Source organism: Lepisma saccharinum, chromosome 1, assembly GCF_977018435.1.
Source record: "Lepisma saccharinum chromosome 1, izLepSacc3.1, whole genome shotgun sequence".
Taxonomy (NCBI): Eukaryota; Metazoa; Arthropoda; class Insecta; order Zygentoma; family Lepismatidae; genus Lepisma; species Lepisma saccharinum.
In genome coordinates this window covers 178945047-178969777 of record NC_139229.1, presented here as the reverse complement: position 1 = coordinate 178969777, position 24731 = coordinate 178945047, and the positions used below count along the sequence as shown (strand labels likewise).

The window sequence follows — 24731 nt, the reverse complement described above, 5'->3', positions numbered from 1 at the left end:
GGAACGTAAGGGGATTCTGTCGCTTGTCACTTCAGTGTAAAGCCCCATATGGTTTGTCGCCTGTCGCGTGTTCCTTCTGTCTGAAAGCTCCTTATGTGTACGATGGATAAAGAGTGGATGGGAGCCAGAAAAGCAAGGTAGATTCTATACACTATCTAGCTATTGCTAATCAACAAACTTTATTTAAGAATCAGAGATTTTTGTTCCTTAGTCGGAAGTACAGATGTCCAATATAATTTCAATATGAGAATGATATTAATTAATATACACTTCATATATATATTTCGAATTATTGACTGAGAACCACAAGCAGAACATGTTGAAGATTAAAACTAATGAGGGCTAATAAAAGTTTCTAAATTTGCTACGTCTCCGGCTAGGAGTATTAGCACTCTTCTACACCCAGGGTTTGCTGGTATTAAGTAACAGTCTTAATATCACATAATTAACGCTTTATTAAGAGTAATAGCTTAAACTAGAAACTAGTTAAAAACACACGTGACTCAACACGTTTAAAAGACACTTCCACTGAGATTACTTACATTACACAAGCCTTGCAGAGGCAAATCTTTCAATTAAATTTCAGCTCTGCTATTCTCATCAGTTCAGAAACAAGAAATAGTCATAACATTACTCATATAAAGCCTTGAAATATCACAAACTTAGACTTACATTAAAGTCATATTTCATTTGTTTGATAACTTAACAGAAAGGGAGAAAAAAATCTCTATCTTTTCCCATCGTTACCAACTCGCTTATTTTTGCGGAGTTGCCAAGCTCGCACAGAAAAATTATCCTACCTAAATGTGAGATAACACTAGATACCTTCTATGACCATACAGGCCCTCCTATACGTGCGATAACACTAGAATTCTCCTTTGACCATGGAGGCCATGTTATACAAATACAGGGTTAACCAAAAGTCCCATTCCCCTATTTATGTTTTTATTATTTTTCATATTGATGTATAGCTATATAATATTCATGGTTCAGTATAGTATAACAAAAGATACAAAATATTTTCTCGGTAAAACTGTTAAAGCCGGGAATCGGCTGTAACTCGTTTATTCTGTAATTGTTGACATTAGTACTTACTTATTCTGCATGGCGAAAGATCGTTCAACAAGGGATTTCGCCTTTTTTAAACGAAATTAATATCTATTGTCGACATATCGAGTAATTATTGTTCGTTCTTTTCTCGCTTCCTGAACACCCAAAATGGCGGGCAAATATTGACTAGCGTTGTGTTTCAAACGGCAAAGCAGTGCTTCAACCTTCTTAACAGAAAAATTCCAGCATAGCCCTGAAAACCATTACCGCATAGCTTTAAAAACAATTCTGGATCGTATAACCATACACAAATAGCCCCAAAAACCATTCACGATACCAGGTTGGGCAATATAGAAATCGAAAACGTATGTGAAGATACATATGTTTCATATATCCCGGTTTTGTAGGAGATTTCGTGAGAGATGAAATAAGTACTCTTCGATCATGTTCATTTTTATTAGTTTTGTTACGTAACATCACTTTTCTTCCTAGTCGCGGACGAGTGACCATTACATGAAATTAACGACGAAATACTCAAACACCTGTTACAAGGACGGTACTCAAACCCGGGAACTTTGTTGACGAGATCGAAAGTCGACCACTTAATGAGCTTGCCCACCTAGTCTGCTTAATGTTGCTTGTGTCAGATAATTAATAACTGTCAATATCCCGCATTCATTATCATTTGTTTTATAATTTATCTTATTGATGTGATTAACCTCAAGTCGAAAAATTAGTTGAAAGGCAAAAATGCAAGATTGAATGTCTCTGATGTTACTTCGTGCCGAATAATATGACGTGATATATTAATAATATAATATGCCTAGTCATTTCATTCATTAATCCCAATTGCGTACACAAAATATGGTATAATGTCCACTCCTAACCGACCTCCTTGGCGGAGTGGTTAGCACAGCACGCTACGACAGCATGGGCTCCTGGTTCGAATCTTGGTTTGGCCATGGGTGTTCTTGGTGAGTGTCCCTTAATCAATGTCATCATATCATCATTCATTACTCATCTTCATCGTCGCTATTTGTCAAAGGTGAAAGAATAGCGACACTAAATAACAAACATCAAATCAAATCGAATATCTTCACCGATTGAATTCTATACCGTACCAAATTCCCACTTTATTACTGCATCTTGCTTAATTTTACAGCATCTCAATTATTTTCCTGTTTGAAAACAAATGGAATGTTGTTTTGAGCAGTTGATTGTGCATTGTTTCGTTGTTTGTATTGTTTAATTAAAGTTGAATTAATTAGTTTTAGACCAATCGTGACAGAAGGAATCGAGAACACAAAGATAGGGGAAAACACAAGTTAAAGACCACGGTAAAGGTAACATTCCGTGAATACGACTGAAGTGACTGCAGAATATTATGGATAAAATTTGTTTCGCTTTCTCCTTTTATTTCTGTTTCAGTTATTTTACTTCGCTTTTCTTCTACCACTCCTCTTAATCGTGTCGGTGAGGAAAAATTATAAACTCGTGAATTGGACGATGGGACAAAAAATCTATTTCTCTCCCACGTTTGGAAACTGTGACCACAAAATATTGTCTTATTTTTAAAATTTACGCCAAATATGGTTTCACTCGTCTCTTTCTCAAGGCGTTCCATTGCCTCTCCGATGGCGTAGTGGTAACGTCTTCGACATGTAATCAAAGGCTTCCGAATTCAATACCAGATAGAGGAACATTTGGTTCGGATTCCACTTTAATCTGTAGGTCCAATGCATAAACTAGACTTAAGCAATTAACGTGTGGCATGTGGTCGGTGATGGGAACCATAATTTCAGTGAACCTTCTTGACAATGACTAGTATCACTCGAAATAATATTTCCTTACGAGAAGCTCTTATTAAGAAACCAATTGCTGAAATGTTCTTCTTGAGGCCAGTAGCACCCAGCTGTTGTTTATTGTGCCTGGGGCATGAGTCACGTGACTCATGCTATCAATGCTCAATCCTTCCCGAGAACTCAGATCCTCCAGGCAAACTTAAGCGAATACTTTGTTATTTGGGTTGCATAAACAAGAGGCTTTAAAACGTTACGAAATTCTAGGTCCCGTGGCCCAGGTAATTATTTCTCTAACTGTACACACTCTGACATTCTTTACATTTCACTTCGTAGATAATCCCTTCCTCTTCCTCTTCTCTGTTTTCCTTTTTCTTGTTAGCATTCCTCGCTATTCCTAAGATGCTTCTCCCTCCCTTCCTGTAAGTTTTAATTCCAGCTTTCCTAAGCACTTTGCATATCTTTTCTGTGGTCTTCCCCATACTCCTTATTCCAAACCTTTTGTCTTTTTCTTTCTCTTCCTCTTTTTCTTTCTCTTCCAATTCTCCCCTTCCTCTTTTCTTCCTTCTTCTGTTTATGTCCAGTCTATCCTGCTTCTCATAGAATGGGGGACTGAAGTTAAACAAAGAATGGAAGAAGGTGTTAGAAAGAGTGGAAAGGACAAGAGAGAAAGAGGAGAGGAGAAGGGAGAAAAATGAAGGAAAAAGAGCGTGAGATATTCTATATGAATATCTCTTCACATTCTATATGAAAGAATTATGTTTAGCCTTTTAGGTGAAAGTACAGTTGGAAAGTGAAAGCCACCTGCTAGAAAGTTCCTAACAACTTTCTAATAGTCTGGAGGGAGTAATGTTTGTGTATATATAATGTCCTTTTTGTGTATCTTGTTACTTTTGTACTTGATACAGAGTCTGATGAAGACCTTGCTAGAAGGTTGAAACGTTACGTTTGGTTTATGTTTTTAATAAAATAAATTACTGCCTTGGTCAGCATACTTAGTTTTTCGAATACAGTACATTTGAATATTTTTTTTTAGCAACCCACAATTTTGTTAATTACTTTTGAACCAGAAAGCATTGGCCAATCCAAAATCCAGGAGGATATACCCACATGTAGTAGCTGTTCAGGAATGCATTTGTTCAATTTTGCTTTTTAACGTTGATTTTTCTCCCTCTTGTGTTTATCACGACGCCGAGGATGAATATATGATGGGGCAAACACAATAATGCATCCATGCCTTGACCAGGGTTCAAACATGGAACTTCTACCCTCGCAGCGCTTGAGGTGACCACTTGCCACACAGACTGTGTTAAATATTAGAAAATACACATGCAGTACTAGTTTTACGAGTACCATGTAGGAACTCAAAATTTCATATAAAAATGCAATCATTTTTCAATCATTTCTGGGAGCAATATCATAAAGGATTACTCCCAGATGTTTTTCTTCTCAAGTTCCGCAATTTCTCAGAAGGTTCCAATATTTTTATTACTGCTACAATTAACCGTCTCTCGGCTTCTGATTTCGTGACTATTTCAAATTTAACGATAATTCCGCTCCAATACCCAGGAAATCGGGAAATGATTTGCCGAAGTCAGGATGGACTTTTCACCTCTAATAATTACTAAGAACTCGAAGTGATCCGGTTGGTTAGTGCAGTTGGAACACGTGAAGGGTTGCCACTTGTCCTGCCTCCAAAACTCTTCATACGTCAGGATATGGACACCGGTTTTGAAATCGCCCTTTCTTATCTGCGAAATGATTTATTCGGAACATTTGATTCAAGATATGATGAAAAGTATTCCTTCTCTGTGAAACATAAGTATAGAAAAATTAATTGTAAAAGTAATTGTTAATATCGTTTCTTGAGAAAAGTAACTGTTACTTGTAACCAGGGACTGCAGTTGAAACCTACTTTCAGTTTCAGTTTCAGTTCGGCTCGGAATGAAACATTGCGGTTCAATTTCAGTTCTCGAACTGAAACTGGAATGAAACCGAATTATATATGTCCGAACCAGAACTGGAATGATCTGATGTTTTACGTCCAGTTCGGCACGGAATGAAACCATTCGGTTCATTTACAGTTCTCGAACTGAAACTGGAATGGAACCGGAATATATATGTCCGAACCGTAACTGGAATGATCTGAGGTTATAGTTTCAGTTCGGCCCGGAATAAAACCTTTCGGTTCACTTTCAGTTCTTGAACTGAAACTGGAATGAAACCAGAATATATCTATCCGAACCGTAACTGAAATGATCTGGGGTTTTAGTTTCAGTTCGGCCCGGAATGAAACCTTTCGATTCACTTTCAGTTCTCGAACTGAAACTGGAATGAAACCGGAGCATATCTTTCCGAACCGTAACTAGAATGATCTGAGGTTGTACTTCTAGTTCGGCCCGGAATGAAACCCTTCTGTTCATTTTTAGTTCTCGAACTAAAATTGGAACGAAACCGGAGTATATCTACCCGAACTGTAATTGGATAGTCTGAACTTTCACTTCCGGTTTGGCCCGGAATGAAAGTTTTCAGTTCAGTTTTAGTTCTCGAACTTAAACCGTTTCCAGACCCAAATGTTGAGGATCTGGGCGCGTTTTGCTATGTTTGAGATCGAGAAAAATACTGAGTAACTTTTACATTTTCTTCATTTAAGAATTGTATCTCACATTGTACTGACAATTGTACTTTTTTGTAATTATCTGTGAAATGAAAACGAAAAGTTTATATGAATCCGCCGCGTCACTTTTACCTCAGTTGATTCAGTTCAAAATGGCATCAAACAATGGGATGAAAATTAACTGTGAAAAAAGTTACGTATCTTCATTACAGTAACCAAATTGTAGTTAATCAAACATACATTTCTGAAAGTAGCGTATGACATCACAGTACAGTAACCAAATTGTAGTTAAACAAATACATTTATGAAAGTAGCGTATGTCATCAACCAAATTGTAGTTAATAAAACAGATACAATTCTATGTGAGCTGTGGCTAGCTTCATAACTGTGTCCATTTTCACGCAAAACTACATCAATAAGATTAATACACATTAGATTTTCCTATGGCAGCAAATTCCAATTCATGGAAAATGGCATTTACTCTTTTGTATGTAGTTACATAATTTTGTTTGGTTTTCTGAATTCCTGAAAATAGAAAATTAAAATAAAATAGTGTATGAACTGTTAATTTATGAAAAACGCAATAAGCATCTATCCTCGATGGATATTTTCACACCTACAAATAACCATGAATTAAAGAAAAAGCACTTAAAAATATGCTTCACAAACTTTGGTTGATTGTAAATGATACATGTCATAATTTTGTAGTACGAGTTCCTCCTCCTCGTATGTAACATAGTATTTGCACTTTAACAGCTATTATTTAAATTTTGAATAAAAAAGGAAATTAGTTCATACATAAATCTTACAATGTTAATCTTTTAAATGTCTTTCCAAACGAGAATTATGAAAAACGACAGAAAACATGTGAGCATGAAAGACAATGACTATTCACCTTCCTCCTCGACGAACTCGTAAACACTACTGGAGCTAATAGAGGAACTGAAAGAATTTTCATCTTGGTTTAAGGCTGGCAAGTGCTGATCAGAACGCTTTTGGAATAAAGCATTCGTCCGCAATACCATGAGATCATCAAGTGTTGGAGAGGAAAGGTTGTATCTCAAATCTGACGTTACAAACTTCACACTTGAGAACAACCGCTCCACGCTTACCTGGGTGGCTGGTGCAGCCAAAACCACTGGTGTCGGGAAAAATGCGCCCTCCCAAGAGTAACCACAATGAAAAGTGGGAAAAATGCGCCTTGCACTTGCCTTCCCCAGTTGCCCATTGAAAGAAAATGTATTGTGGTTTAAGGCGACAGTGTGTCGATCAAACGTCTTTCGTGACCGCAGAACCAATGACCACCACTCTTGGACAATACCGATATGAGAATTGTTTCTTGAATTGCGTTGCAGCTGTGGTGAAAAACACGATTCCAATGTGGATTTGATTAATATCTTGTATGAACAGGGTTATTTAAACAGAATGTAGCGAAACATTTCAGTTCAGGTTCGGGTGCGAACCGAAAGTGTTCACAATGAGGTTTCATTCCGGAACTGAACTGAAACTGAAAGTACACGGAGGGTTATGGTGCACCAGAATGTAGCGAAACATTTCAGTTCAGGTTCGAGTGCGAACTATAAGTCGAACTGGAGCACGTTTCAGTTCGAGTTCAAATTCGGTTCGCAGTCCCTGCTTGTAACAGAGTACAAGGAACTTGTACTTTCAAAGGCTGAAGTGCCATGATATTTTTCTTCGTTCCTTCCCAGCGTTCCATGCCATAGTAATATTCTCCTCTCCTGTATTTTCTTCTCTCCCCTTATTTGCGATAATTACCTGACAACCGAAGTCTTTCCAGCAGATTCACATCTTCAATATCACACATATACAGAGACACCTACAATACCAAAATTAGATTACTAACTTAAAGTATTCATTTTCTCAATAGCACTTAGACCAAGATGCTTATAGGGAGTAGAAAAGTAAAATGTAAGTTTTCGACCTTTATTTGGGTAATAAGTATTCTGTCAGAAAAGTATATTCAAGAAAAAAATATTGTGCAATAAGGTAACTTAAAACAAAAATGAATTACAACACATTACATTCATTTTTCCACTAGTACAAATCTCCTCACGATTCAACGCATTTTCTATTTCTGATGTCCGTTTTGTATATTTACCAACACGAGAAATTTATAAAGACTGATAATTACCAAATACCATTAATGAATGGCATTTACTGGTACAAAATGAACTTTAGATTTTTCGATTCAGTATATGTGGAGATCAATTGGATAGACAGGGAACAAGCGAATATGTCTTGAGGCGTGCATAAATCAAGGAAAAATATATAAATCGTCGTAGATGGTAGACCATTTTCTGAGACACGAAGGAATAATGAAGTCAATGGTTGAAGGAAAAATAGAAAGAAAAATCACTGGCAGGGCCAGGATGGTGTGTGTGAAACAAATCGCTAAAATGAAATGCGAAAGTAACGGAAATGACGACAGGAACTAGTGTGCTGCGTTGAGGCTTTTTTTTTGCTCGATAGTCTATGATAGTCTACACACGGATGACGCTAGATGGCTTACGGAATCGACTGTTTCTTCGCTCGAGCGACTAACGCCCGAACAGGCAAAAGATCGGTATACGCTCGAAGCCCTGTAGTTCAAGTACAATCGTATTTTTTTTGGTAGTGGGCCCTCAAATATATTTCGTAAAGTGAAGTCTTCATCTGCTTGTTAAAATGTAACTTAGTCTATCTTAGCAATACATAGCAATGTATGAAAATGAATAGATAATTTATTATGGGCTGAAACTACCAACACGAATTTTACACATATATTTGTACGATTATTGTCACATTGAAATGATATTTGATATTCTATATATTCGAGCGAATTACGCTCGAAAGTGGGAAATTCGATCGAGTTTGAGCGAGCGAAAGTGGTCCGATGCAGTACTCTAACAGGAACAAATTGAGATAGAAAACAAATTAAGAAGTACATAATATATACAAGTTCCACAACCTTCCATCAATACGAAGGCACGGAAAACAAGGAAGGAAAAAGAGAAGAACGAGCAGAGACATAACTGGGAGCTTGAGTAAAAAACCTCCGGAATGAACACTTAAGACGACATACATATTGAGTTACAAAAATGCTGCGAATATACTGATATCATCCAAGCATATAAATTCATTTGAAAAAAAAATACTGGCTTTCTTTGCACTAATTTAAGAAGTCAATCGAACAACTCTTGTGTTAATCTTCGAGAATCAATTTTCGTATATCCTTATGTATTTTCTAGGTATTGCAGAATAAAAAAAAATGAGGAATAAAAGTGGTAAACGTTGTAAGTGCCAAAAGCGAAAGTGTTGGGAAATCGCATCGTTCCGCACATCAGCCAGTAAGAACTTTCACACTAGTGACCTCTTTACACGCCCTTTGAACCACTTAGAGGGCTACCAGCCACATTTCACGTTTACCACATTATAAAGCATGGCATATTTCACAGTTTAACGTGGAAAACGGTGTTTGAATTATTGTGGCACTTACAGCGTTTACCAATTTTAGTCTTCAAATGTAAATGATTTTCCTCTGTGTATATGCAACTCAAGAGATGATTTTGTAGTTTCCAGGATAGATAGTTAAGGAGTAACCTAACTATGAAAAAAGAGAGAGAGGAAAAAAGAGAGACAAATAGAAAAAGATAGAGGAAGAGAGCAAAGCAGGAGAGGATTATAAAGAAAAGAGGTATGGTGGAGATAAAAAAGAGAGAATGTCGAGACAAGACAGAGACGATACGAGTCTTCCTTATCAACCGAGTCCGAAAGCCACTATTCGAACCGCTAAGTAAAATGTGAAAGTACAGTTTAGCTGAAGGAATAACAAGTAGGTCTAAACTGGATGGAGAGGTTCTACTTGCGATAGCTTGTAAATATACATGGTACAGTCACGGACACTTCTGGGTTGTGCCTCATTTACTTTCAATGGAATCGCTACAACGAAGAAGTATCCGTGACTGTACATTCAAATGGTTTACATATTTAAAATCATGTCATTGGTATTTACCACCAATATTGAACATTGATACATGTACTAGACCAGAAGTTCCCAAAATTTTTCTTTTTGCGGCGCCCTTAGTGTTTCAAGATATTTCCGCGGCGCCCCAATCAGAATGTAGGCCTATCTAACAGTTGCAGAAACATTTTACATGTAAAACGTACTAAATAAGCGCATATTTGGAATAAGTGTCATTTCAGTGAAAATATTCAAACATTTCGCAGCGTTATTTTATGTAGGAGGGACAATGGTAGGTAAGAAAATATGCATAATTATTATTCTATTCAAATGCCTGTATGTTATACTCTTTCATTTATTAAATACAATCGTACAGAATCAGTTCTTAGCAATGGTTTATCACATAGAATTCTCCAGAACCGTAATTTAGTAATGTTGTAATTAGTAATGGGATCAAAGCTAACATATGCTTAAATTTCCACAAAACTAATTAGAATGTAACGTTTTTGTTTCTTGCAGAACTTGAAACAGAATAACGAGAGTAATGGCTCAAAAAGCCGCCGCAAGTGCCAGGTGAAGAGACGTGCTCTTCTACAGAAAAGTCTCCTAGTAGAACACTAACCTCGAGTAACCTTACATTCCGGTTAAACCCGAAATATTCCTTGGACTGAACAAACTCTCCCAGATTGAAGACATTACACAATTCTCATTCTTCTTTCTTCTTTTTATCTGAAAAGAAATATTAAAACATATTTCAGTTTTCTTCCTGATGTTATGCATTCTTGGTTTTCAAATTCAAAATAACGCCGTCGTTGCCTTGTAACCAAGGGGTCCCGGGTTCGATATCTGGTGGAGGCACATAGTGGTTCGGATTCCACTTTAAACTGTAGGTCCAGTCCCGATTAGCCTTACTGTGCATAAAGTGAACTTAAAACATTAAATCAATCAGTCAAATCAAAATAACGCGTAAATCAAGCAGCATTTCATTGACATGCCAGATGTTGAGTTTCAAATGAAATGAATGAATCACTAAAATGTAATTCTGCATATTGTTACACTGTATACTGAAGTATGTAGTGTAACAGTATCCAGAATGTATTGTTTGTCCTGCCTGTACATATAGGGAAACACAATGTACACACACACATAATGGTAATTAAATATATAATATAATATATTATATACAATACATAATAAAAGTAAGCCTAAACACTGCTTTGTTTAATATTACCTTTCTTTGTAATATGATGAGCTAAGTCGATGAATGGAGCTTCCACTGTGATGTGAAATAACGTCGCCACAATCAGTGTATACACTGCATTAAGAACGAAGGTTTCTGTCTGAAATAAGATACATCAATTACTCTAACAAATAAATGACAATGCAATTTAAAAATATAGTTATGGCAAGTGAAAATTATCCATTCTTGAAAGCAACCACTTCGAGATAATAATGCTGTTGAAGGATTTGGAATTATTTGTCCACTGGGGTTTCTGCAATTACTATCTCCCTATCCGTTCAATATTACGCCACATCATTTTGACACTTTTTGTCGATTCCTTAGGCAGCATATATGAAACTGTAATACATAAGAGGCAAGTTAAAATATATTTTAAAAAAACATTGAAAAACAAGCATTTTGAAACATTCTAAAGCTACATATGCTCAGTAATGAGCAAGTGAGGTACCAGTAGAAAGAGTATGAAGAGAAGGACGATGATGTCTAGTAACAAGACATGCGCAGGTATTTGTCTTCGAAGAAAGCATCTATAGTATGGATGGTATCGAGATGAGACAAGACTTCTGAAGTGTGTCGTGTGTGAAGAAATCTGTCTCGTTCTCAGTCGTGTCTCGATTTATATAAGCAGTATTCTCGTCTCCGTCTAGAAGGACAATTCTCGGTCTCGTCTCAATATATACTAATGTGTTTTCGATAAACTTGTTTATCTTAAATTTATACAACCATGCTGACATATTCACAGTTGACATTAATGGATTAAGTTTACAATTCCGACATATCTATAAATAATAATCTGGTAGTTTTTCCATTGATATGTTTGAATAGTGAAGTAATTTTGGTTTTCAAGTAGCCGTACATTACAGTTTACCAAATCTCGAATGAGACCGTTGTGCCTTCGACACCAAGTTCCGTCTCGTCTCGATTTCTACCGGGCCATCTCGGTCTCGTATGTCGAGACAAGACAGAGACGAGACGAGTCTTCCTTCTCCACGAGCACATTAGGCACTGATGGAATTGTCATTGCCGTAGAGACAATATAAAGTGAATTTGCATAATGTGTGGGAGAGAAGGGTGGGAGGGTGGGATACAAGAGTAGGTTCTAAACAATCTTAAAATAAGCTTAGCTCATCTTCGAGCGCATCTACATGAGAAATTTTTAAGATCATTTATAGCAGGGAATCACACGCACAGGGAGAAAAGAAGTTCTAGAGAGAAATATAAAAACAGAGAAAGAGGAAAAAGAGAGAGAAATAGAAAAAGATAGAGGAAGAGAGCAAGCAGGAGAGGATTATAAAGAAAAGAGGTATGGTAGAGATTAAAAAGAGCGAAAGTGAATAGGATAGAAAGAGACATGAAAGGAGGAGATAAGAAAAACAGAATAAAAAGGAAGAAACAAAGTGATAGGAAGAGATAAACGGAGAAGAATATAAAGGCATGAGTGTGAAACTTACAAACTATGGCCACAGAAGCTCGGCCCACCATTGAACCCAACAAACTAAAATTCTTTGGCGACACAACTGGCGAGGGGGGTTGCCTGAATTGACAAACATAAAATCCACTTCGCAATAAATGCCTGATCACCCAAACAGACAATACATTCATCACCATGTTATCTTGTAAGCTACTCACCAATCCCAATTCGCTGACGTGCTGAGGGGTGCGAATGTGTTGCAAGCGTAGCTTCATAACTACGAAGTTCAGCAGGTAGAAAGGATAGGAAAGACGACCGAGCAGGGCAAATCCTCTCCACGAAAGAAATGCATTTAAAGTGCCTGGAAACGGAAAGATATGAGAAATAAATTTGATAGTGTTGTAGTTATGGCTATGACAGGCCAATTGTCATTTCGACGCACACCATTGTTATCAAGGTTGATTGTTACTGCGGCGTTCTACACATTAAAATAGCTGCAATCTAAATACTTTTGTTACATAATATACATATTCGACATATCCCAGTCTGACAATTGCTTGACAGTGGTAGTAACTATATCGTCTAGTATTTTATGCTTTATGGTAAATAGATTATAACCATAATACATTTGTGTCGAATATCTGTAGACCACTATAACACACTTTAAAACAGACCTACGCGAACTTATTTTCTGAATAAGTACATATCAATACAGTGTTCGAACTTCAATTTATGCTTAAGGGGAGATGCTACTCATTGCTGGATTTAGGTGGATAATGAAATTCGCTCTCTTTGAGGGGAGAAGTATGCATATTGTTATTTACAACTATAAAAACATTGAAATCATGCAAATAGAATTCTCATGTGTTAACTATTCCACTGTTGATATATAATATTGTGACGAGTTGTCATATTTGGTAACAACTATTCTTTTTTCCACAACTAATTCAACTGTTTTTAGGGGAAATCTCTGGATTGAATTAACTTTGGTGTTGCTAATTTACATAAGAATTGCCATGAACAGTTTATCTGCTTCTTATAAGAGGAATGATGTTAAAATGGCGAACATGGCGGTGACAAGGGTGGGGCAGAGATCAGGGTCATGGCCCACCAAAAGTCAGGCTGATCCACCTTGCAAAATGAAACAGGAAAAAATTTCACGATAAAAGTAAAATGAAAATGTAATGGTGCAATATAATGGAAACCTTCTTTTGATGTGAATGTCGAAACACATTAAACTAAACTTACATATAGTACCTAAATTTTTGACAGCTCTCCAGTGTCCCAGCCACATCAGAAAGTCTGGCACCGCCACTGGAATGCTGTAGATTACTTTTTTTCGAAACAATGAATACTTAAAATATTGATCATTGACACAACAATAAGGCGGATAAATATTGTCGATTTCGCAATAGCTATTTTGGTGTCAGCAATGGGAACACATTGCGTTTAAAAGGACGCAAGGAACACATCAAAAAGTTAGCATATAAGGGAAGCACGCGTCTTGGACAGTTGTCCAAGCTAATCAGAACAATGCTGACTTTTGCAAGCATGGTCTGGCAGCATAGCGCACCTCAATAGCAAAGAACACTACAAAGTGTACAAAATAATGCGCTAAGAATAATATCTGGTGCCGATCGATTTGTCCCCAACACGTAAATCTGCGAAATAATGGACCAAGAAACGTTGTACGACTACATGCAATGCGAAAGGATAAGGTTCTGGGCGAAACTGCCACATCATATCAACCCAACCATCAACAACATCGGTCAAAGGGATCCTAGAAGGCGGATTTATAAAATGCCAAGACTAGATAAACTTAAAATTAACAAATATACAAAGCAGAAAGTCACATAAGATAATACATACCGCAACAGGCTTAATGTAACATAAATCACCCAGCGTCTTAGCTAGACAGTATTCGGACGGTGGCCGTCGCAATATCAGGTCAATATACAACAAATAAATTGAGTAAATCATTTAGGACAATAGCAGAAGAAATACAAAAGCAAATATATGTAATAGAAATAACTGATCAGGTCTAGCCACTTATCCTAATTCTAGTATAACTCCTGCAATGTAATACAATGTTAAATGCCCTATTAGCACGATAGTAGGGCCAAAGTAGAAAATACCAAAAACGAAGCAAACCAAGACAGGAATAAAAAAGACCACAAATAATAAAACTAGAAGGCAGGGCAACTAATGTTGCCGAAACTTGAACAAAAAAGCAAAACCGCCACGATTACTCCTGTCCTGTCCTGTCCCTTCATGGAGTCGTTTGTGACTGCACTAAGAAAAAAAAAGTGTCAACGTTTAACCTTGGTGGTGTATACCACAGACAAATTGTTGTAATTAGCACCATTTTAACATCACTGAGGTTAAACCTTGACCAAAATGTGGTGTGGACCTCATGGCTCCACTGTCTGTGTCGCTATAACACCAGTGTTATTTTCAGTGCGCTAATTAAGGGAGACAGAATAATCTCTGGCAGTGATGAAAATTTATCTGTTGCCAGGTGAACTTGGAGCTATTGGAAGGGAAAGTCCCTGGCATCCTCCCGTTAAGTCGCACTTTGCATCACTAAGATACATTTAACCACTGCACTTACCACCACATCCAGACACACAGACGAAAATCACCCACGCCATGGCAAGGGACCAGAGAATTCTGTTGAACGCAATGTAGAGGCCCATTGCGAGAGCATCGTGCTTAGTGTCCGGAAGGATGTAAAAGGCTACGAAAGCTGCAACGTATATGCATGCAGTAATGGACAGGATCCATCCAGAAATTGTAACCACCTGGAACAGAAAACACTCTACATAAGTACCCAAATACATATCTCTCTCTCGCAAAGTTGGTACGCTTTAGAAGACTGTTGTACGAAACTGTGTTAGGCTCTTTTTCGGATATAATTTTTGTTTATATCAGTACTCTTTGTTGTTCTTTTTCTACTGTTAAACATTTCAATGTAAAATAGCTAACGCTGTATTTGGCATTTTTTGCTAAATAAATAAATACATTAAATGTAAGGCCTTCACATGTGAGATCTTGAACGTGCATTCATGAATGTGCATGGAACAGTGCATGGGAACAAATTGGAATTTTCATACCACGGTTGTGAATGCCTACGAACATCTACGGGTTTCCGAATTTACATGTAAAGGTACACGCAAGGATTGATCGTATACAATCCTGTGGTTGGGTTTCACGTGACGCACTTGTGCGTCAACCCTACTATAAGGATGAAAAAAAAGTATTGGTTCACCTGATGAAGAGAGAATATACTACTAGAATAGAGAGACAATTGACAATGTCTAATCAGGGTCATAGGAAGATTTTTTTAAAAAAGAAGTGAAACAATATGTAAAAGTCAATGTCATTGTTTAATCCGTTCATGAATTTATATCTTAGAAGAGTTTTCAGGTAGTTCTTGTTTGCACATTAGCACCTTTGAGAAATATGAAAGGTTAGTTCATTTGTATTTCTTGCCTTGCAGTGAAGTTCTGTTTTTATTTCTATGGGCAATTTTAATAAATAGGATAATAAAGAAATTAATTATGAAATGGAGTGCAATTATAAGATGGGCTACGAATGCCATGTTGCTTTCTAAATCATTTTATCGTCGGTGGATCTTACGAGAACATAAACATAGAATTAATTGTAGAGTGTGTGTGTGTGAGAGAGAGAGAGTGAGTGTCGATTATCTGGTAACTAACTTAAAGCACTGAAAGAGCGAGTACAAGGGTATTTCTTCCTAGTCAATTTCTGCTCATGCTCATACATTACTTTCCTCAGCAGCTAAGTTACATAATGCATACCTTTTGAACCAGAGTTTTTAGAGGGATATATTAAACCGCACCTGTGTACCCCTGTATCATTTTATTACTCAATACAATATTATATTAACACGCAAACATGCTTGCACGACCATGCGTTCATGTTGTATTTACGTAATATACTTACGTAACGCACCTTTGACAACTGTAATGGCTTTTGTCTGTTGAGATAGAGAACGTAACCAAGAACAAGTCCTACAATGTACGGTCCGCCTCTGGTATATGTCTGGCAGTAGAGGTTATTCGCAAAGGCGTCCAGCGTCTCTTCACTGCAATCAAAGATAAAATATGAGAAGAATAAACAAGGAAACGCTGTAACAGAATCTAGCGGCTACACACTAGATAATTTTCACGGAATGCATGTATTGTGTGATGAATTTTATGGTTATGAACCGCTATGAATCTACATCAGCTATAGGAAAAGGTGAAACACGACCGTTTTGCTTTTCATGCTATTTCACAGTTCATAGGTTCATCATTTCAAACAAATCCCATCAAGAATAATGTGTTTATCTAGCAAATGAGTGACGGTTCCATAAATAAGCCTAGTGAGAAGGTAGGGGGGAGGGGAGAATATTTTCTTGGAGGCAGTAACATAATTCAGAACACATCTAAATGCCATACAAAATAGAGATTTGAATTAAAGAGCACTTATTTATGTTTTTTTTGCATGCTGGGGTTGGGGGGGGGGGGGAGGGACGTGTCGACAGGAGTGTATCCGCTCCCTACCAACCCTCTGGCGGCGTCACTGTAGTAAATATAAAGAAAGAATTGATCCTTGAATTAAGAAGAGCGCAATTTAATTATATATCTGGATAAACGTATAAACATGAGATACGTGTAGCTCAAACTCAAAATCTTTACTAAGTCGCGTTTCTCTCACTAATGTTTCCTACACATTTACTTTCGAACGCTTTCCGTTTCTGTACATGTTATGTAGATACCATTTAATACCAAATATTATAAACATATAAAACATTTATCCTCACCTCATTATCACAAAGGGAATTGGGGGCAACCTCTTCGAGTAGGCCACTTGGAAAGTAACTCCGACAGAGAGAGCCACAATCGCAGCCAGTGAGCAGAACCCTAACGTCGGTCTCTTCGACAAAAGATAGAGCACCAAAGGAGACAACAAGAAGAGCTGCATGTCTGCTCCAAGAGTCCACGAGTGAGGTAGGCACTGAAACACACAGGGATTGGGGAATAAATAACTACTACACTGCAAAATGGGCGAAGACACATGCAAAACATGTGCAGTAGCGAGTTTCTACATTGATTGAATTCTTGTTTTAAGTCCACTTTATACACAGTAAGGCTAATCGGGACTGGACCTCCAGTTTAAAGTGAGATCCGAACCACTATGTGCCTCCACTGGGTATCGAACCCGGGACTCCTTGATTACAAGGCGACGACATTACCACTACGCCATCGGGGAGGCCTTTTCTACATTGGTGATCACGAACAATTCGAAGACGTGACATGACAATCTTCGTGTTTAACGTAGGACTCAAAATTGGCATTTTATACAAAAATAAATGTATGCGATTATAGCAGTAATAGAATAAACTGTACGATAAATATTTCGAAATCTAATTTCAGACAATCGAGCAACGTAGAAGCTGATCAAATTCTTTATATTATTCAACATTTTTTTCTCCCATCAAAGGTCAGCAAATATAGTATCTGTAAAGTTAAAATTGATTTAATTACAAGCTACTACATTAAGTCATCTCAATATGTAATGGACTTGAAAGTAACTGCGAGGCAGAAAAGCACAACGGAAAATCTAGAAAGAGCATCTAGGATAAAACTTCGAAGATGTCCTCACAAGAAATAAGCATATTGTATGCTTGAAATCTGTGTAGAATGTCCGTGCAGCCCCAAGTATCATAAAATTAATAGTAACATTAAAAAATCATGCATTGGGACAAGTTGATATAATATATATAATTTTTAATATTATCCTTAAGGGCATAATAGTAGTTTTTTTTACCTTCGTGAAGCCGTTGCTGTAATCGTAATTCCTAACGTACAGCAGAAATTTCCACCAATTTTGCGTACAGTCAGATGTTGAGTCGTTCAGGATATGCAGACCGTACGGTCCTCGTGGAAGAAAGCCAGAAAGAACGGACAGCATAAGCAGCACAGCAACAAGAAGCGGGGTTAACCTATACCACGACAGAAATACACATTAAAGCCCCAAGTTGTATCAGATAGCTACAATACACAAAAGCAATGAACATTGCCTACGTTTTGAAACAACTATGTTCCATTCAGAATCGAAAGTTCAACATAGCAGCTCACAAACAAATGCAAAACTAAGACAATGTTCTGTATTTATATTCTGATTATCTGCGTTAATTTTTTCAACGTATTTAGCTATACTAATCGTGACGATGATGATGAAATCGATGAGAGGCCAAACTACTGGAATTACATTTCAACTATACTGAGAATGATTTGTGCTTACCGCAAATATCGATTTAGGTACAATCTCCACAAACTCACTGTTCCTTTCTCCGCCATTTCTTTGATGAAACTGAAACTAACCAGCAACCCACTGATGACAAGAAACGTGTCAGGGGAATACAGGAAGAAGTTGGCAATCAGTATGTAAGCAAAACTGTGATACGCCTGAAAGAAAGTGAAGAATAAATATACAAGTATGCTTCAAATTTGCAACTACGAGAATAATATCAAAGGTTAGGAAAGAGTATAGTCAAAATCACGCAGTAGAAGAGAAGTTACTATGATTCTCACCTTGTTCTAGTTTTCTACTATGAAGATCAAGATCAAATTTCTCATATGCTTGTAATCCCTGTTCTAATTAGAACTACATCCTACACAATTTTAGACCAGGCATGTAATAGGTGAATGGTGATTGTACATTCGAAAGCAAATGTTTCCTCATTCCAGTGCACACAGGAAGCTACAATTAGTTTTGCAGGATAAAGAGACAAGTGGGACTATTCTCCATTCAAGAATCAATTTAATATAAACAAAACCATGTGACTTCTGAGAAATAGTTCCTTTCCTATGTGTTGGTGTTATTTTGCCCATGAATACATTCGTCGTAGCTGTAAAGCTCAGAAGATAAGTTTCCCACAACTTCAACTCTGAGTGATGTGTCTAACACATGCAAGATTCCTGCCAAGCGGCTACTGGTATTTGAACAACCAATAAGATTTCTCAGAATCTACTATGTGCATTTGCTTACATTGACTTCGTTCTCACAGCGGACAGGGAATACAATCAACATCACGAGATTCTTTTGAGATAGAGCTTTTCTATTACACCCTTTTGTTCTCAGTCGTTACTCGATTTTGTTTCATTGTAGAAAATATCTTTCTAGAACTATAATGACTACTTCTGCGCTGCCTACGCAGAAACTACATAATCTGTAATCTCGCCTCACTCGGTGATATTTCGACAATTGCAGAAATGACAAGAAAGATGTCCACCTAAAATAAGAAAAAAAATTAAATTACCCTTGTCTATTGGAAACATTGTTTTTACTTACTTTCAAGTTTTCTATGTGATTGATCACCGGAACCATTATGAGGAATATCGGCTGGTGAACGTAGGACACAGCGAACATACTTAGGACACGAAGCCCACTCAGGCACTCCATGCTCCGACTGGTGGTAGCAGCACACGTAAGATTTCTCCAGTGTTTGCGAACAGAAAATGACGACAGAATTCGGTGCCATTTGCCTAGAAGAGAACCATTTTCTCTTAATTACGTGAACGATAGAATGTCTTTATTTAACTTCAAAATCGAGTAAGGTATGGGCGTGCATGTCCCATCATTCTTTTCATCAATCATCATTCATCATCATCATCGATTAGCCTAAAAGGTGCCAAGGCGATGTAAAAGAACGGAGAGAGGAAGAGAGAGGCTTGATTGCACAACGAACAACAATATCGGTCTTATATTAACACGAAATAACTTCAAGCGGCTAGTAGCATAAAAATAAATTTTGAAAGGTGGAATGTGTTTCCTCAGCATTCGGTATTACACGTGTACGTTTACAATATTATCACATATCCAGACTTCTGGGTCAGTGGTGGAGATATAATGTCAAAATATCTAATTTAAAAAATCCTTTCTCAGATAGAAAGTAGGAAAATTGTATTTCTTTTTTGTTGAATTTCCTAAAAAAAAGAGAAAATAATATCGGACACACGACAGGATGGTAAATTATAGCGCTGACTACTAAGCACAAAACATGACTCAACCTCCCGTTTCGCACTTTGAGTAAGATCCTCTCTTACGGAATTCCCGAAGCAACTGCCAATGATTCACCTACGGATCTCTACAAGCGCCATTGTCACAGTGTCCTTTATATTTTCGATGTTTCAAACACAAATCACCACCATGGAAGTCCGCAGGGGGTGAAAACGAGGCACATTTTCCCCCATAATAGTGTTGTTCCCTCGAGAAACACTGCTTAAGTTTGAAGTTATCGTGTTCCTGCAACGCCCTCGCACAAATTAACATATATTTCTTTGGCTGAAATGAAATTATATATGTGAAATACATAATTTTTGTGTGACTTTCACTTTCCAGGATGAGCGTGGCCCCCCTTGACCCCCTTCCGGACATCCATGATCACGATTATTTTCATCCAAAGTCCTACAATTCGAATGAAAAGAAGAACAAAAATTAATAATTAAAACTAAATGTCTTCAATCTTCAAAGGCTTAACACTGGAGAGCAGTTATACACATTACGTACACTTTATTTTCAGCAAAACTACACACAAGACTGGGATTTGTAAAAACTTTAAAAATTTTAAAAACCCTACAGAACACTATCATTAATGTAGAAATGTTCAGTCTAAATACAAACCCCTTGGATTTTTCAGCTGCGAATCAGGAACCCTTTCGTGCCAGGCTGCGAAAATTAGTAGAAATCCATACAAGATGAGACAGCAACTGTAAAGAAAAACCATCACCTAACGTGTTAGAACTTAGATACACATTTAATCAAGTTAAATTAAAAGTTTTACTGTCAAAGGGGGGGGGGGTTGCTTTCTGCTTCCTTTGGGGACATCACTGGCAAATGATCGTAAGTCATATATGCCTAGTCCCTTAGCTAAATTTGCTTCTTAACTGTGGTAGTGTAGACAGGTAAACGTATTATAAACTATAATATTCAAGTACGTTTATCTGTGGTAGAACTAATAACTCGCACAAGAAATTTGCATTCAAAGTTAATAATACATTTCAAATCGGCTGATATAGGCTAATTAGTAAAAAAAAATGACTTTACAGCAATATATTAGTTGAATGATTTATTTGTCGAAATTTTTGTTGTAGCAAATATTTTAGATACTAATTTTGTATTTTTCCTGACGCATTCATTTCCATATCCTCCCCATTTTTGCTTAAGATTTTTTTTCTTTCTCTGATGCATTTCGGGGGAGGGACTGCAACCACATCGGCCTCCTTCGGTACAGGTTTGGATCCAGGGCAGGAAATGTTTATGGAAGCGTAATTATTATAATAATCTCTTTTAAATATTGTTTTATACTTACATTGCAATGCACTCTGCTGCTCCCATTTTCCTACCAAGCCTGGTTGAACAGTAGGACTCGTCTATTTGAACGCCCGTGAGAACGCCCAGGGGACCAAAGGTATCTCGCAGCTTCTCCTCCACGGCCACCTGAAGGTCCAGGGCGCTGCAAGCGGAAGGGACGCAAAAAGACCAGAAGACTTTTCGATCGCCGTATCGATAGGTTGAATCACCCCGATCAGATCGCTGGAAACAAGAGACGGCAATGTTTTTTTTCTATCCTCAAAGGATCCTGCATAAGTAATTTGCAAACCCTTGGAGAAATGATCTACCACCACCCTAATCTGAAAATTTCCACCGCTGCTCTTCCATTTGCTTTTGAACATGCACCACTGTATCCCTCTCGCACCCGAACGTAAAGTTCGACCATGCCGAAATCCTTCAACCTACTAGCATCAGAACAAACACAGCTACAAACAAACATTTCATGTTACACACGTATTCTATTTTGAGCCGCACATCGCCAGTTAGGGGAGAAAGCCCTGCAGAATCATTGACCCTTTCAACAGTGGCCTAATCTCATGGTGGAGTGGCTAGCACAGAGCGCTGCGACGCCAAGACTCCCGGGTTCGAATCCAGACCTAGGCATGGATGTTCCTTGTGAGTGTCCCTTCAACAATTTTATGATATCATGACTCATCCTCATCGTCGCGATTAGTCAAAGGTGCAAAAAAGGCGAAGTAAAATCCATCAATCTACAGTCAGCATGGGTGCAGCAAGCTTTGGCGGGAAGTCGATAGACTTATACCTTTGTTCTATAGAGAGCAGGCTATTAACAATTTTGCTTTGAAGAGTGGGGGGGCGGGAGATGCCCTTCATTCAGGTGCACTTTAATCAGGAAATGCATTGTATTTCAACGGGAATTTTTCTCTCTTTGAAGAAAGATAATGACACATTATTTTTGTTACTAATATTAAAAATCACTAATAAAAAATAATAAAAAATATCGTTTCACACAATTATCTTTCTAGGGCGTTCACATTTCCACACTTGATCTAAATTGATCTTTTTTTAATTAATTGCAATTGCATTCTTTAATAGTTACTTCTTGTGCGCCAAATTTAACAGTGGTTATAGAACCAACACACACACACACACACACACACACACACACACACACACACACAATACACGCACAGTCTTGTACTCCTAGGTTCGAATCCCGACCTGGATATGGGTGTTCTTTGTTACTGTCCCTTCATCAACTTCATCCCATCATCACTCATCTTCATCACTGCGATTATCCAAAAGTGGTAGAAAAGCAAGATAAAATAAACCAAATCAAGCAACACAGTGTGACAATCCTGTTCCCGTGAATCACACCCTGCAGGTTAGGATGATCCAAAAGTTGTGTAATTCAAACGTAGTAACAGGTACATATCTCATGGTTTGTTGACGGTTCTAATACACCAATTCTCTAAATATATCAGCTAGTAGTGAGACTCTGAAATATATTCTGATATGGAAAAGAACTTGCCTAAAACTCTATATTCAGTAAAGTAATATAAACCAATATATATTATATACTACTAACCTTGTCATATTTATCCACGACGGCTTGCACTCCGTATCGATGCAATGCGTAATCTAAAAACTCAGACGTTCCTTCGAAATCTGAAGGAATGGAAAAATTTAATGTTGCAAGGCAGTGCTTGCCGGAGAGCGTGTGGTTGCCAAACACTTGCTGAATTTCCAGACACTGATCAAAGTTTCCTCCATCGATAGAGCCCCAGATGTTGTAGTAGCCTGCTGTCAACGTTGAAGCCTCTTTCACTGCAAGGTTTTTAAAAGAAAGCGACATGAAATGCACACTTATTTTATTGTATTTTGCAAAATGTTGACAATATCCTGAAAAATATTGATTATTAGGGTATTCTTTAGTTTTATGTTACTAATGAAACTATAAGGGAAATATATAATTCTATTTTCATATGATTTTACATCTACTTGGCTCGAATAAAAACGTGAATGTTGTTTGCTACTCTCGATGCAACAAATCGCTTGGAAAAAGTTTGTGCGCGGCAAGTGAATCGTATTGCATCGTTTATTAATATTTTGTAAATATCAAGAATTCGATAGATAGGACAATCTCTATGACTTAAATGATTTTCCCACAATTTTCTAGTCAAATGTATGAAATAGAAATTAATAATATATCTTCGATATAGTTTATCCTCAAAATGTGTATGTGTGTGGGTGTGTGTGTGTGTGTTTATAAACGATGAAGATGATGTGCAAATTGTCCATTACCACATTAAATCTCCGAGTTTTCCGCAGTGTGACATTGGAGAGTTGAAACAAAACCGCCAAGTAGAATTTGAATTTTTATTTTAAGTCCACTTTAAACTGTATGTTCAGTCCCGCTTAGCCTATATGTGGACTTAAAACAAACCACTATATCTCTGGCGAACAAGTAGAAGTAGAATCCTACCTCTGCTCGAAGATAAGTAAATCGCATTTGTTAAAAACACAAAGGATGTACGTAGAAGGAAGAACAAAAATATTTATCCATTATGGACAATTTGCCGTCGATTTGTACTCACTTTCAACAGCCCATTGTGCGTTTCCATGCAACTCTTCCATGTAGAACCTGCTCTGCAGCCGACATTTGGAATTGTTAACTCTTTCCGACGTTGGAGCGAAAGGCGAAAATACGGAAGACAACAATTCACTTGGGTAAGTAATCGACGATAGTCCATTTGTGGTGGCGGTGTTAGGGGATGAAGAAGCACCATTGCAGAAAACCTCCAAGATAAGCAGAAGCACTTTCCAGCCGGTATCCATCGTCTGAAGACGAATTGGTGCAGAAATGACTGAGAAGTAATCGTAAAAGCGGGTCCTCTGGGCTGTGGACAGCGACATTAAGCATGATAATTTGCATTGAGAAAAACATTTTCAATGTCGCCTCTGTTTTTCGCGATCAGTTCAGTTCCTATGCAATATTATCTCCATCTTGATAAACTCGACTCTGTCTTGACAATTAATGCAATCCCCCCCCCCCCATTTCTAGTTCACGACTTCCGAAAACAGGTAATTTGGAATTCCCGTATTTTATTTTTACATCATTTGGGATTTCCAAACTTCACATTTTGATATAGAACTTGGTCCTTAGTTATTTTGGTATTTCAGTAATTTTTATATACATTCTTTAATAGCGTGTTTTTGAAAGCAGGTTTTTCAGTTTCATATGTTCGCAATTAGGACATGAAATTATATCTCACTTTTACGTGTTC

General features: G+C 37.4%; 1 protein-coding gene across 1 annotated transcript; it reads right to left on the bottom strand.

Moving 5' to 3' along the window:
* Window positions 1–10133: 10133 nt before the first annotated feature.
* LOC145987393 (uncharacterized) lies at window positions 10134–24360 on the bottom strand. The gene is made up of 11 exons (XM_083121894.1): window positions 24042–24360; window positions 23033–23271; window positions 21495–21684; window positions 19441–19634; window positions 18429–18554; window positions 16907–17100; window positions 16045–16186; window positions 14690–14879; window positions 12297–12439; window positions 10659–10767; window positions 10134–10156 (listed from the first exon to the last, which is right to left on the bottom strand). Exons 1-11 carry the CDS (start codon window positions 24358–24360, stop codon window positions 10134–10136), a joined length of 1869 nt encoding a protein of 622 aa, XP_082978020.1.
* Window positions 24361–24731: the final 371 nt, after the last annotated feature.

Excerpts from the sequence above, each read along its gene's own strand:
- LOC145987393 (XM_083121894.1), bottom strand. The coding sequence starts at position 24,360 with ATGTCGCTGTCCACAGCCCAGAGGACCCGCTTTTACGATTACTTCTCA. Across the intron at positions 18,555-19,440 it reads ATCACATAGAAAACTTGAAA|GCGTATCACAGTTTTGCTTA; the intron begins GTAAGTAAAAAC and ends ACTTTCTTTCAG. Across the intron at positions 16,187-16,906 it reads ATTCCCTTTGTGATAATGAG|TGAAGAGACGCTGGACGCCT; the intron begins GTGAGGATAAAT and ends CTTTGATTGCAG.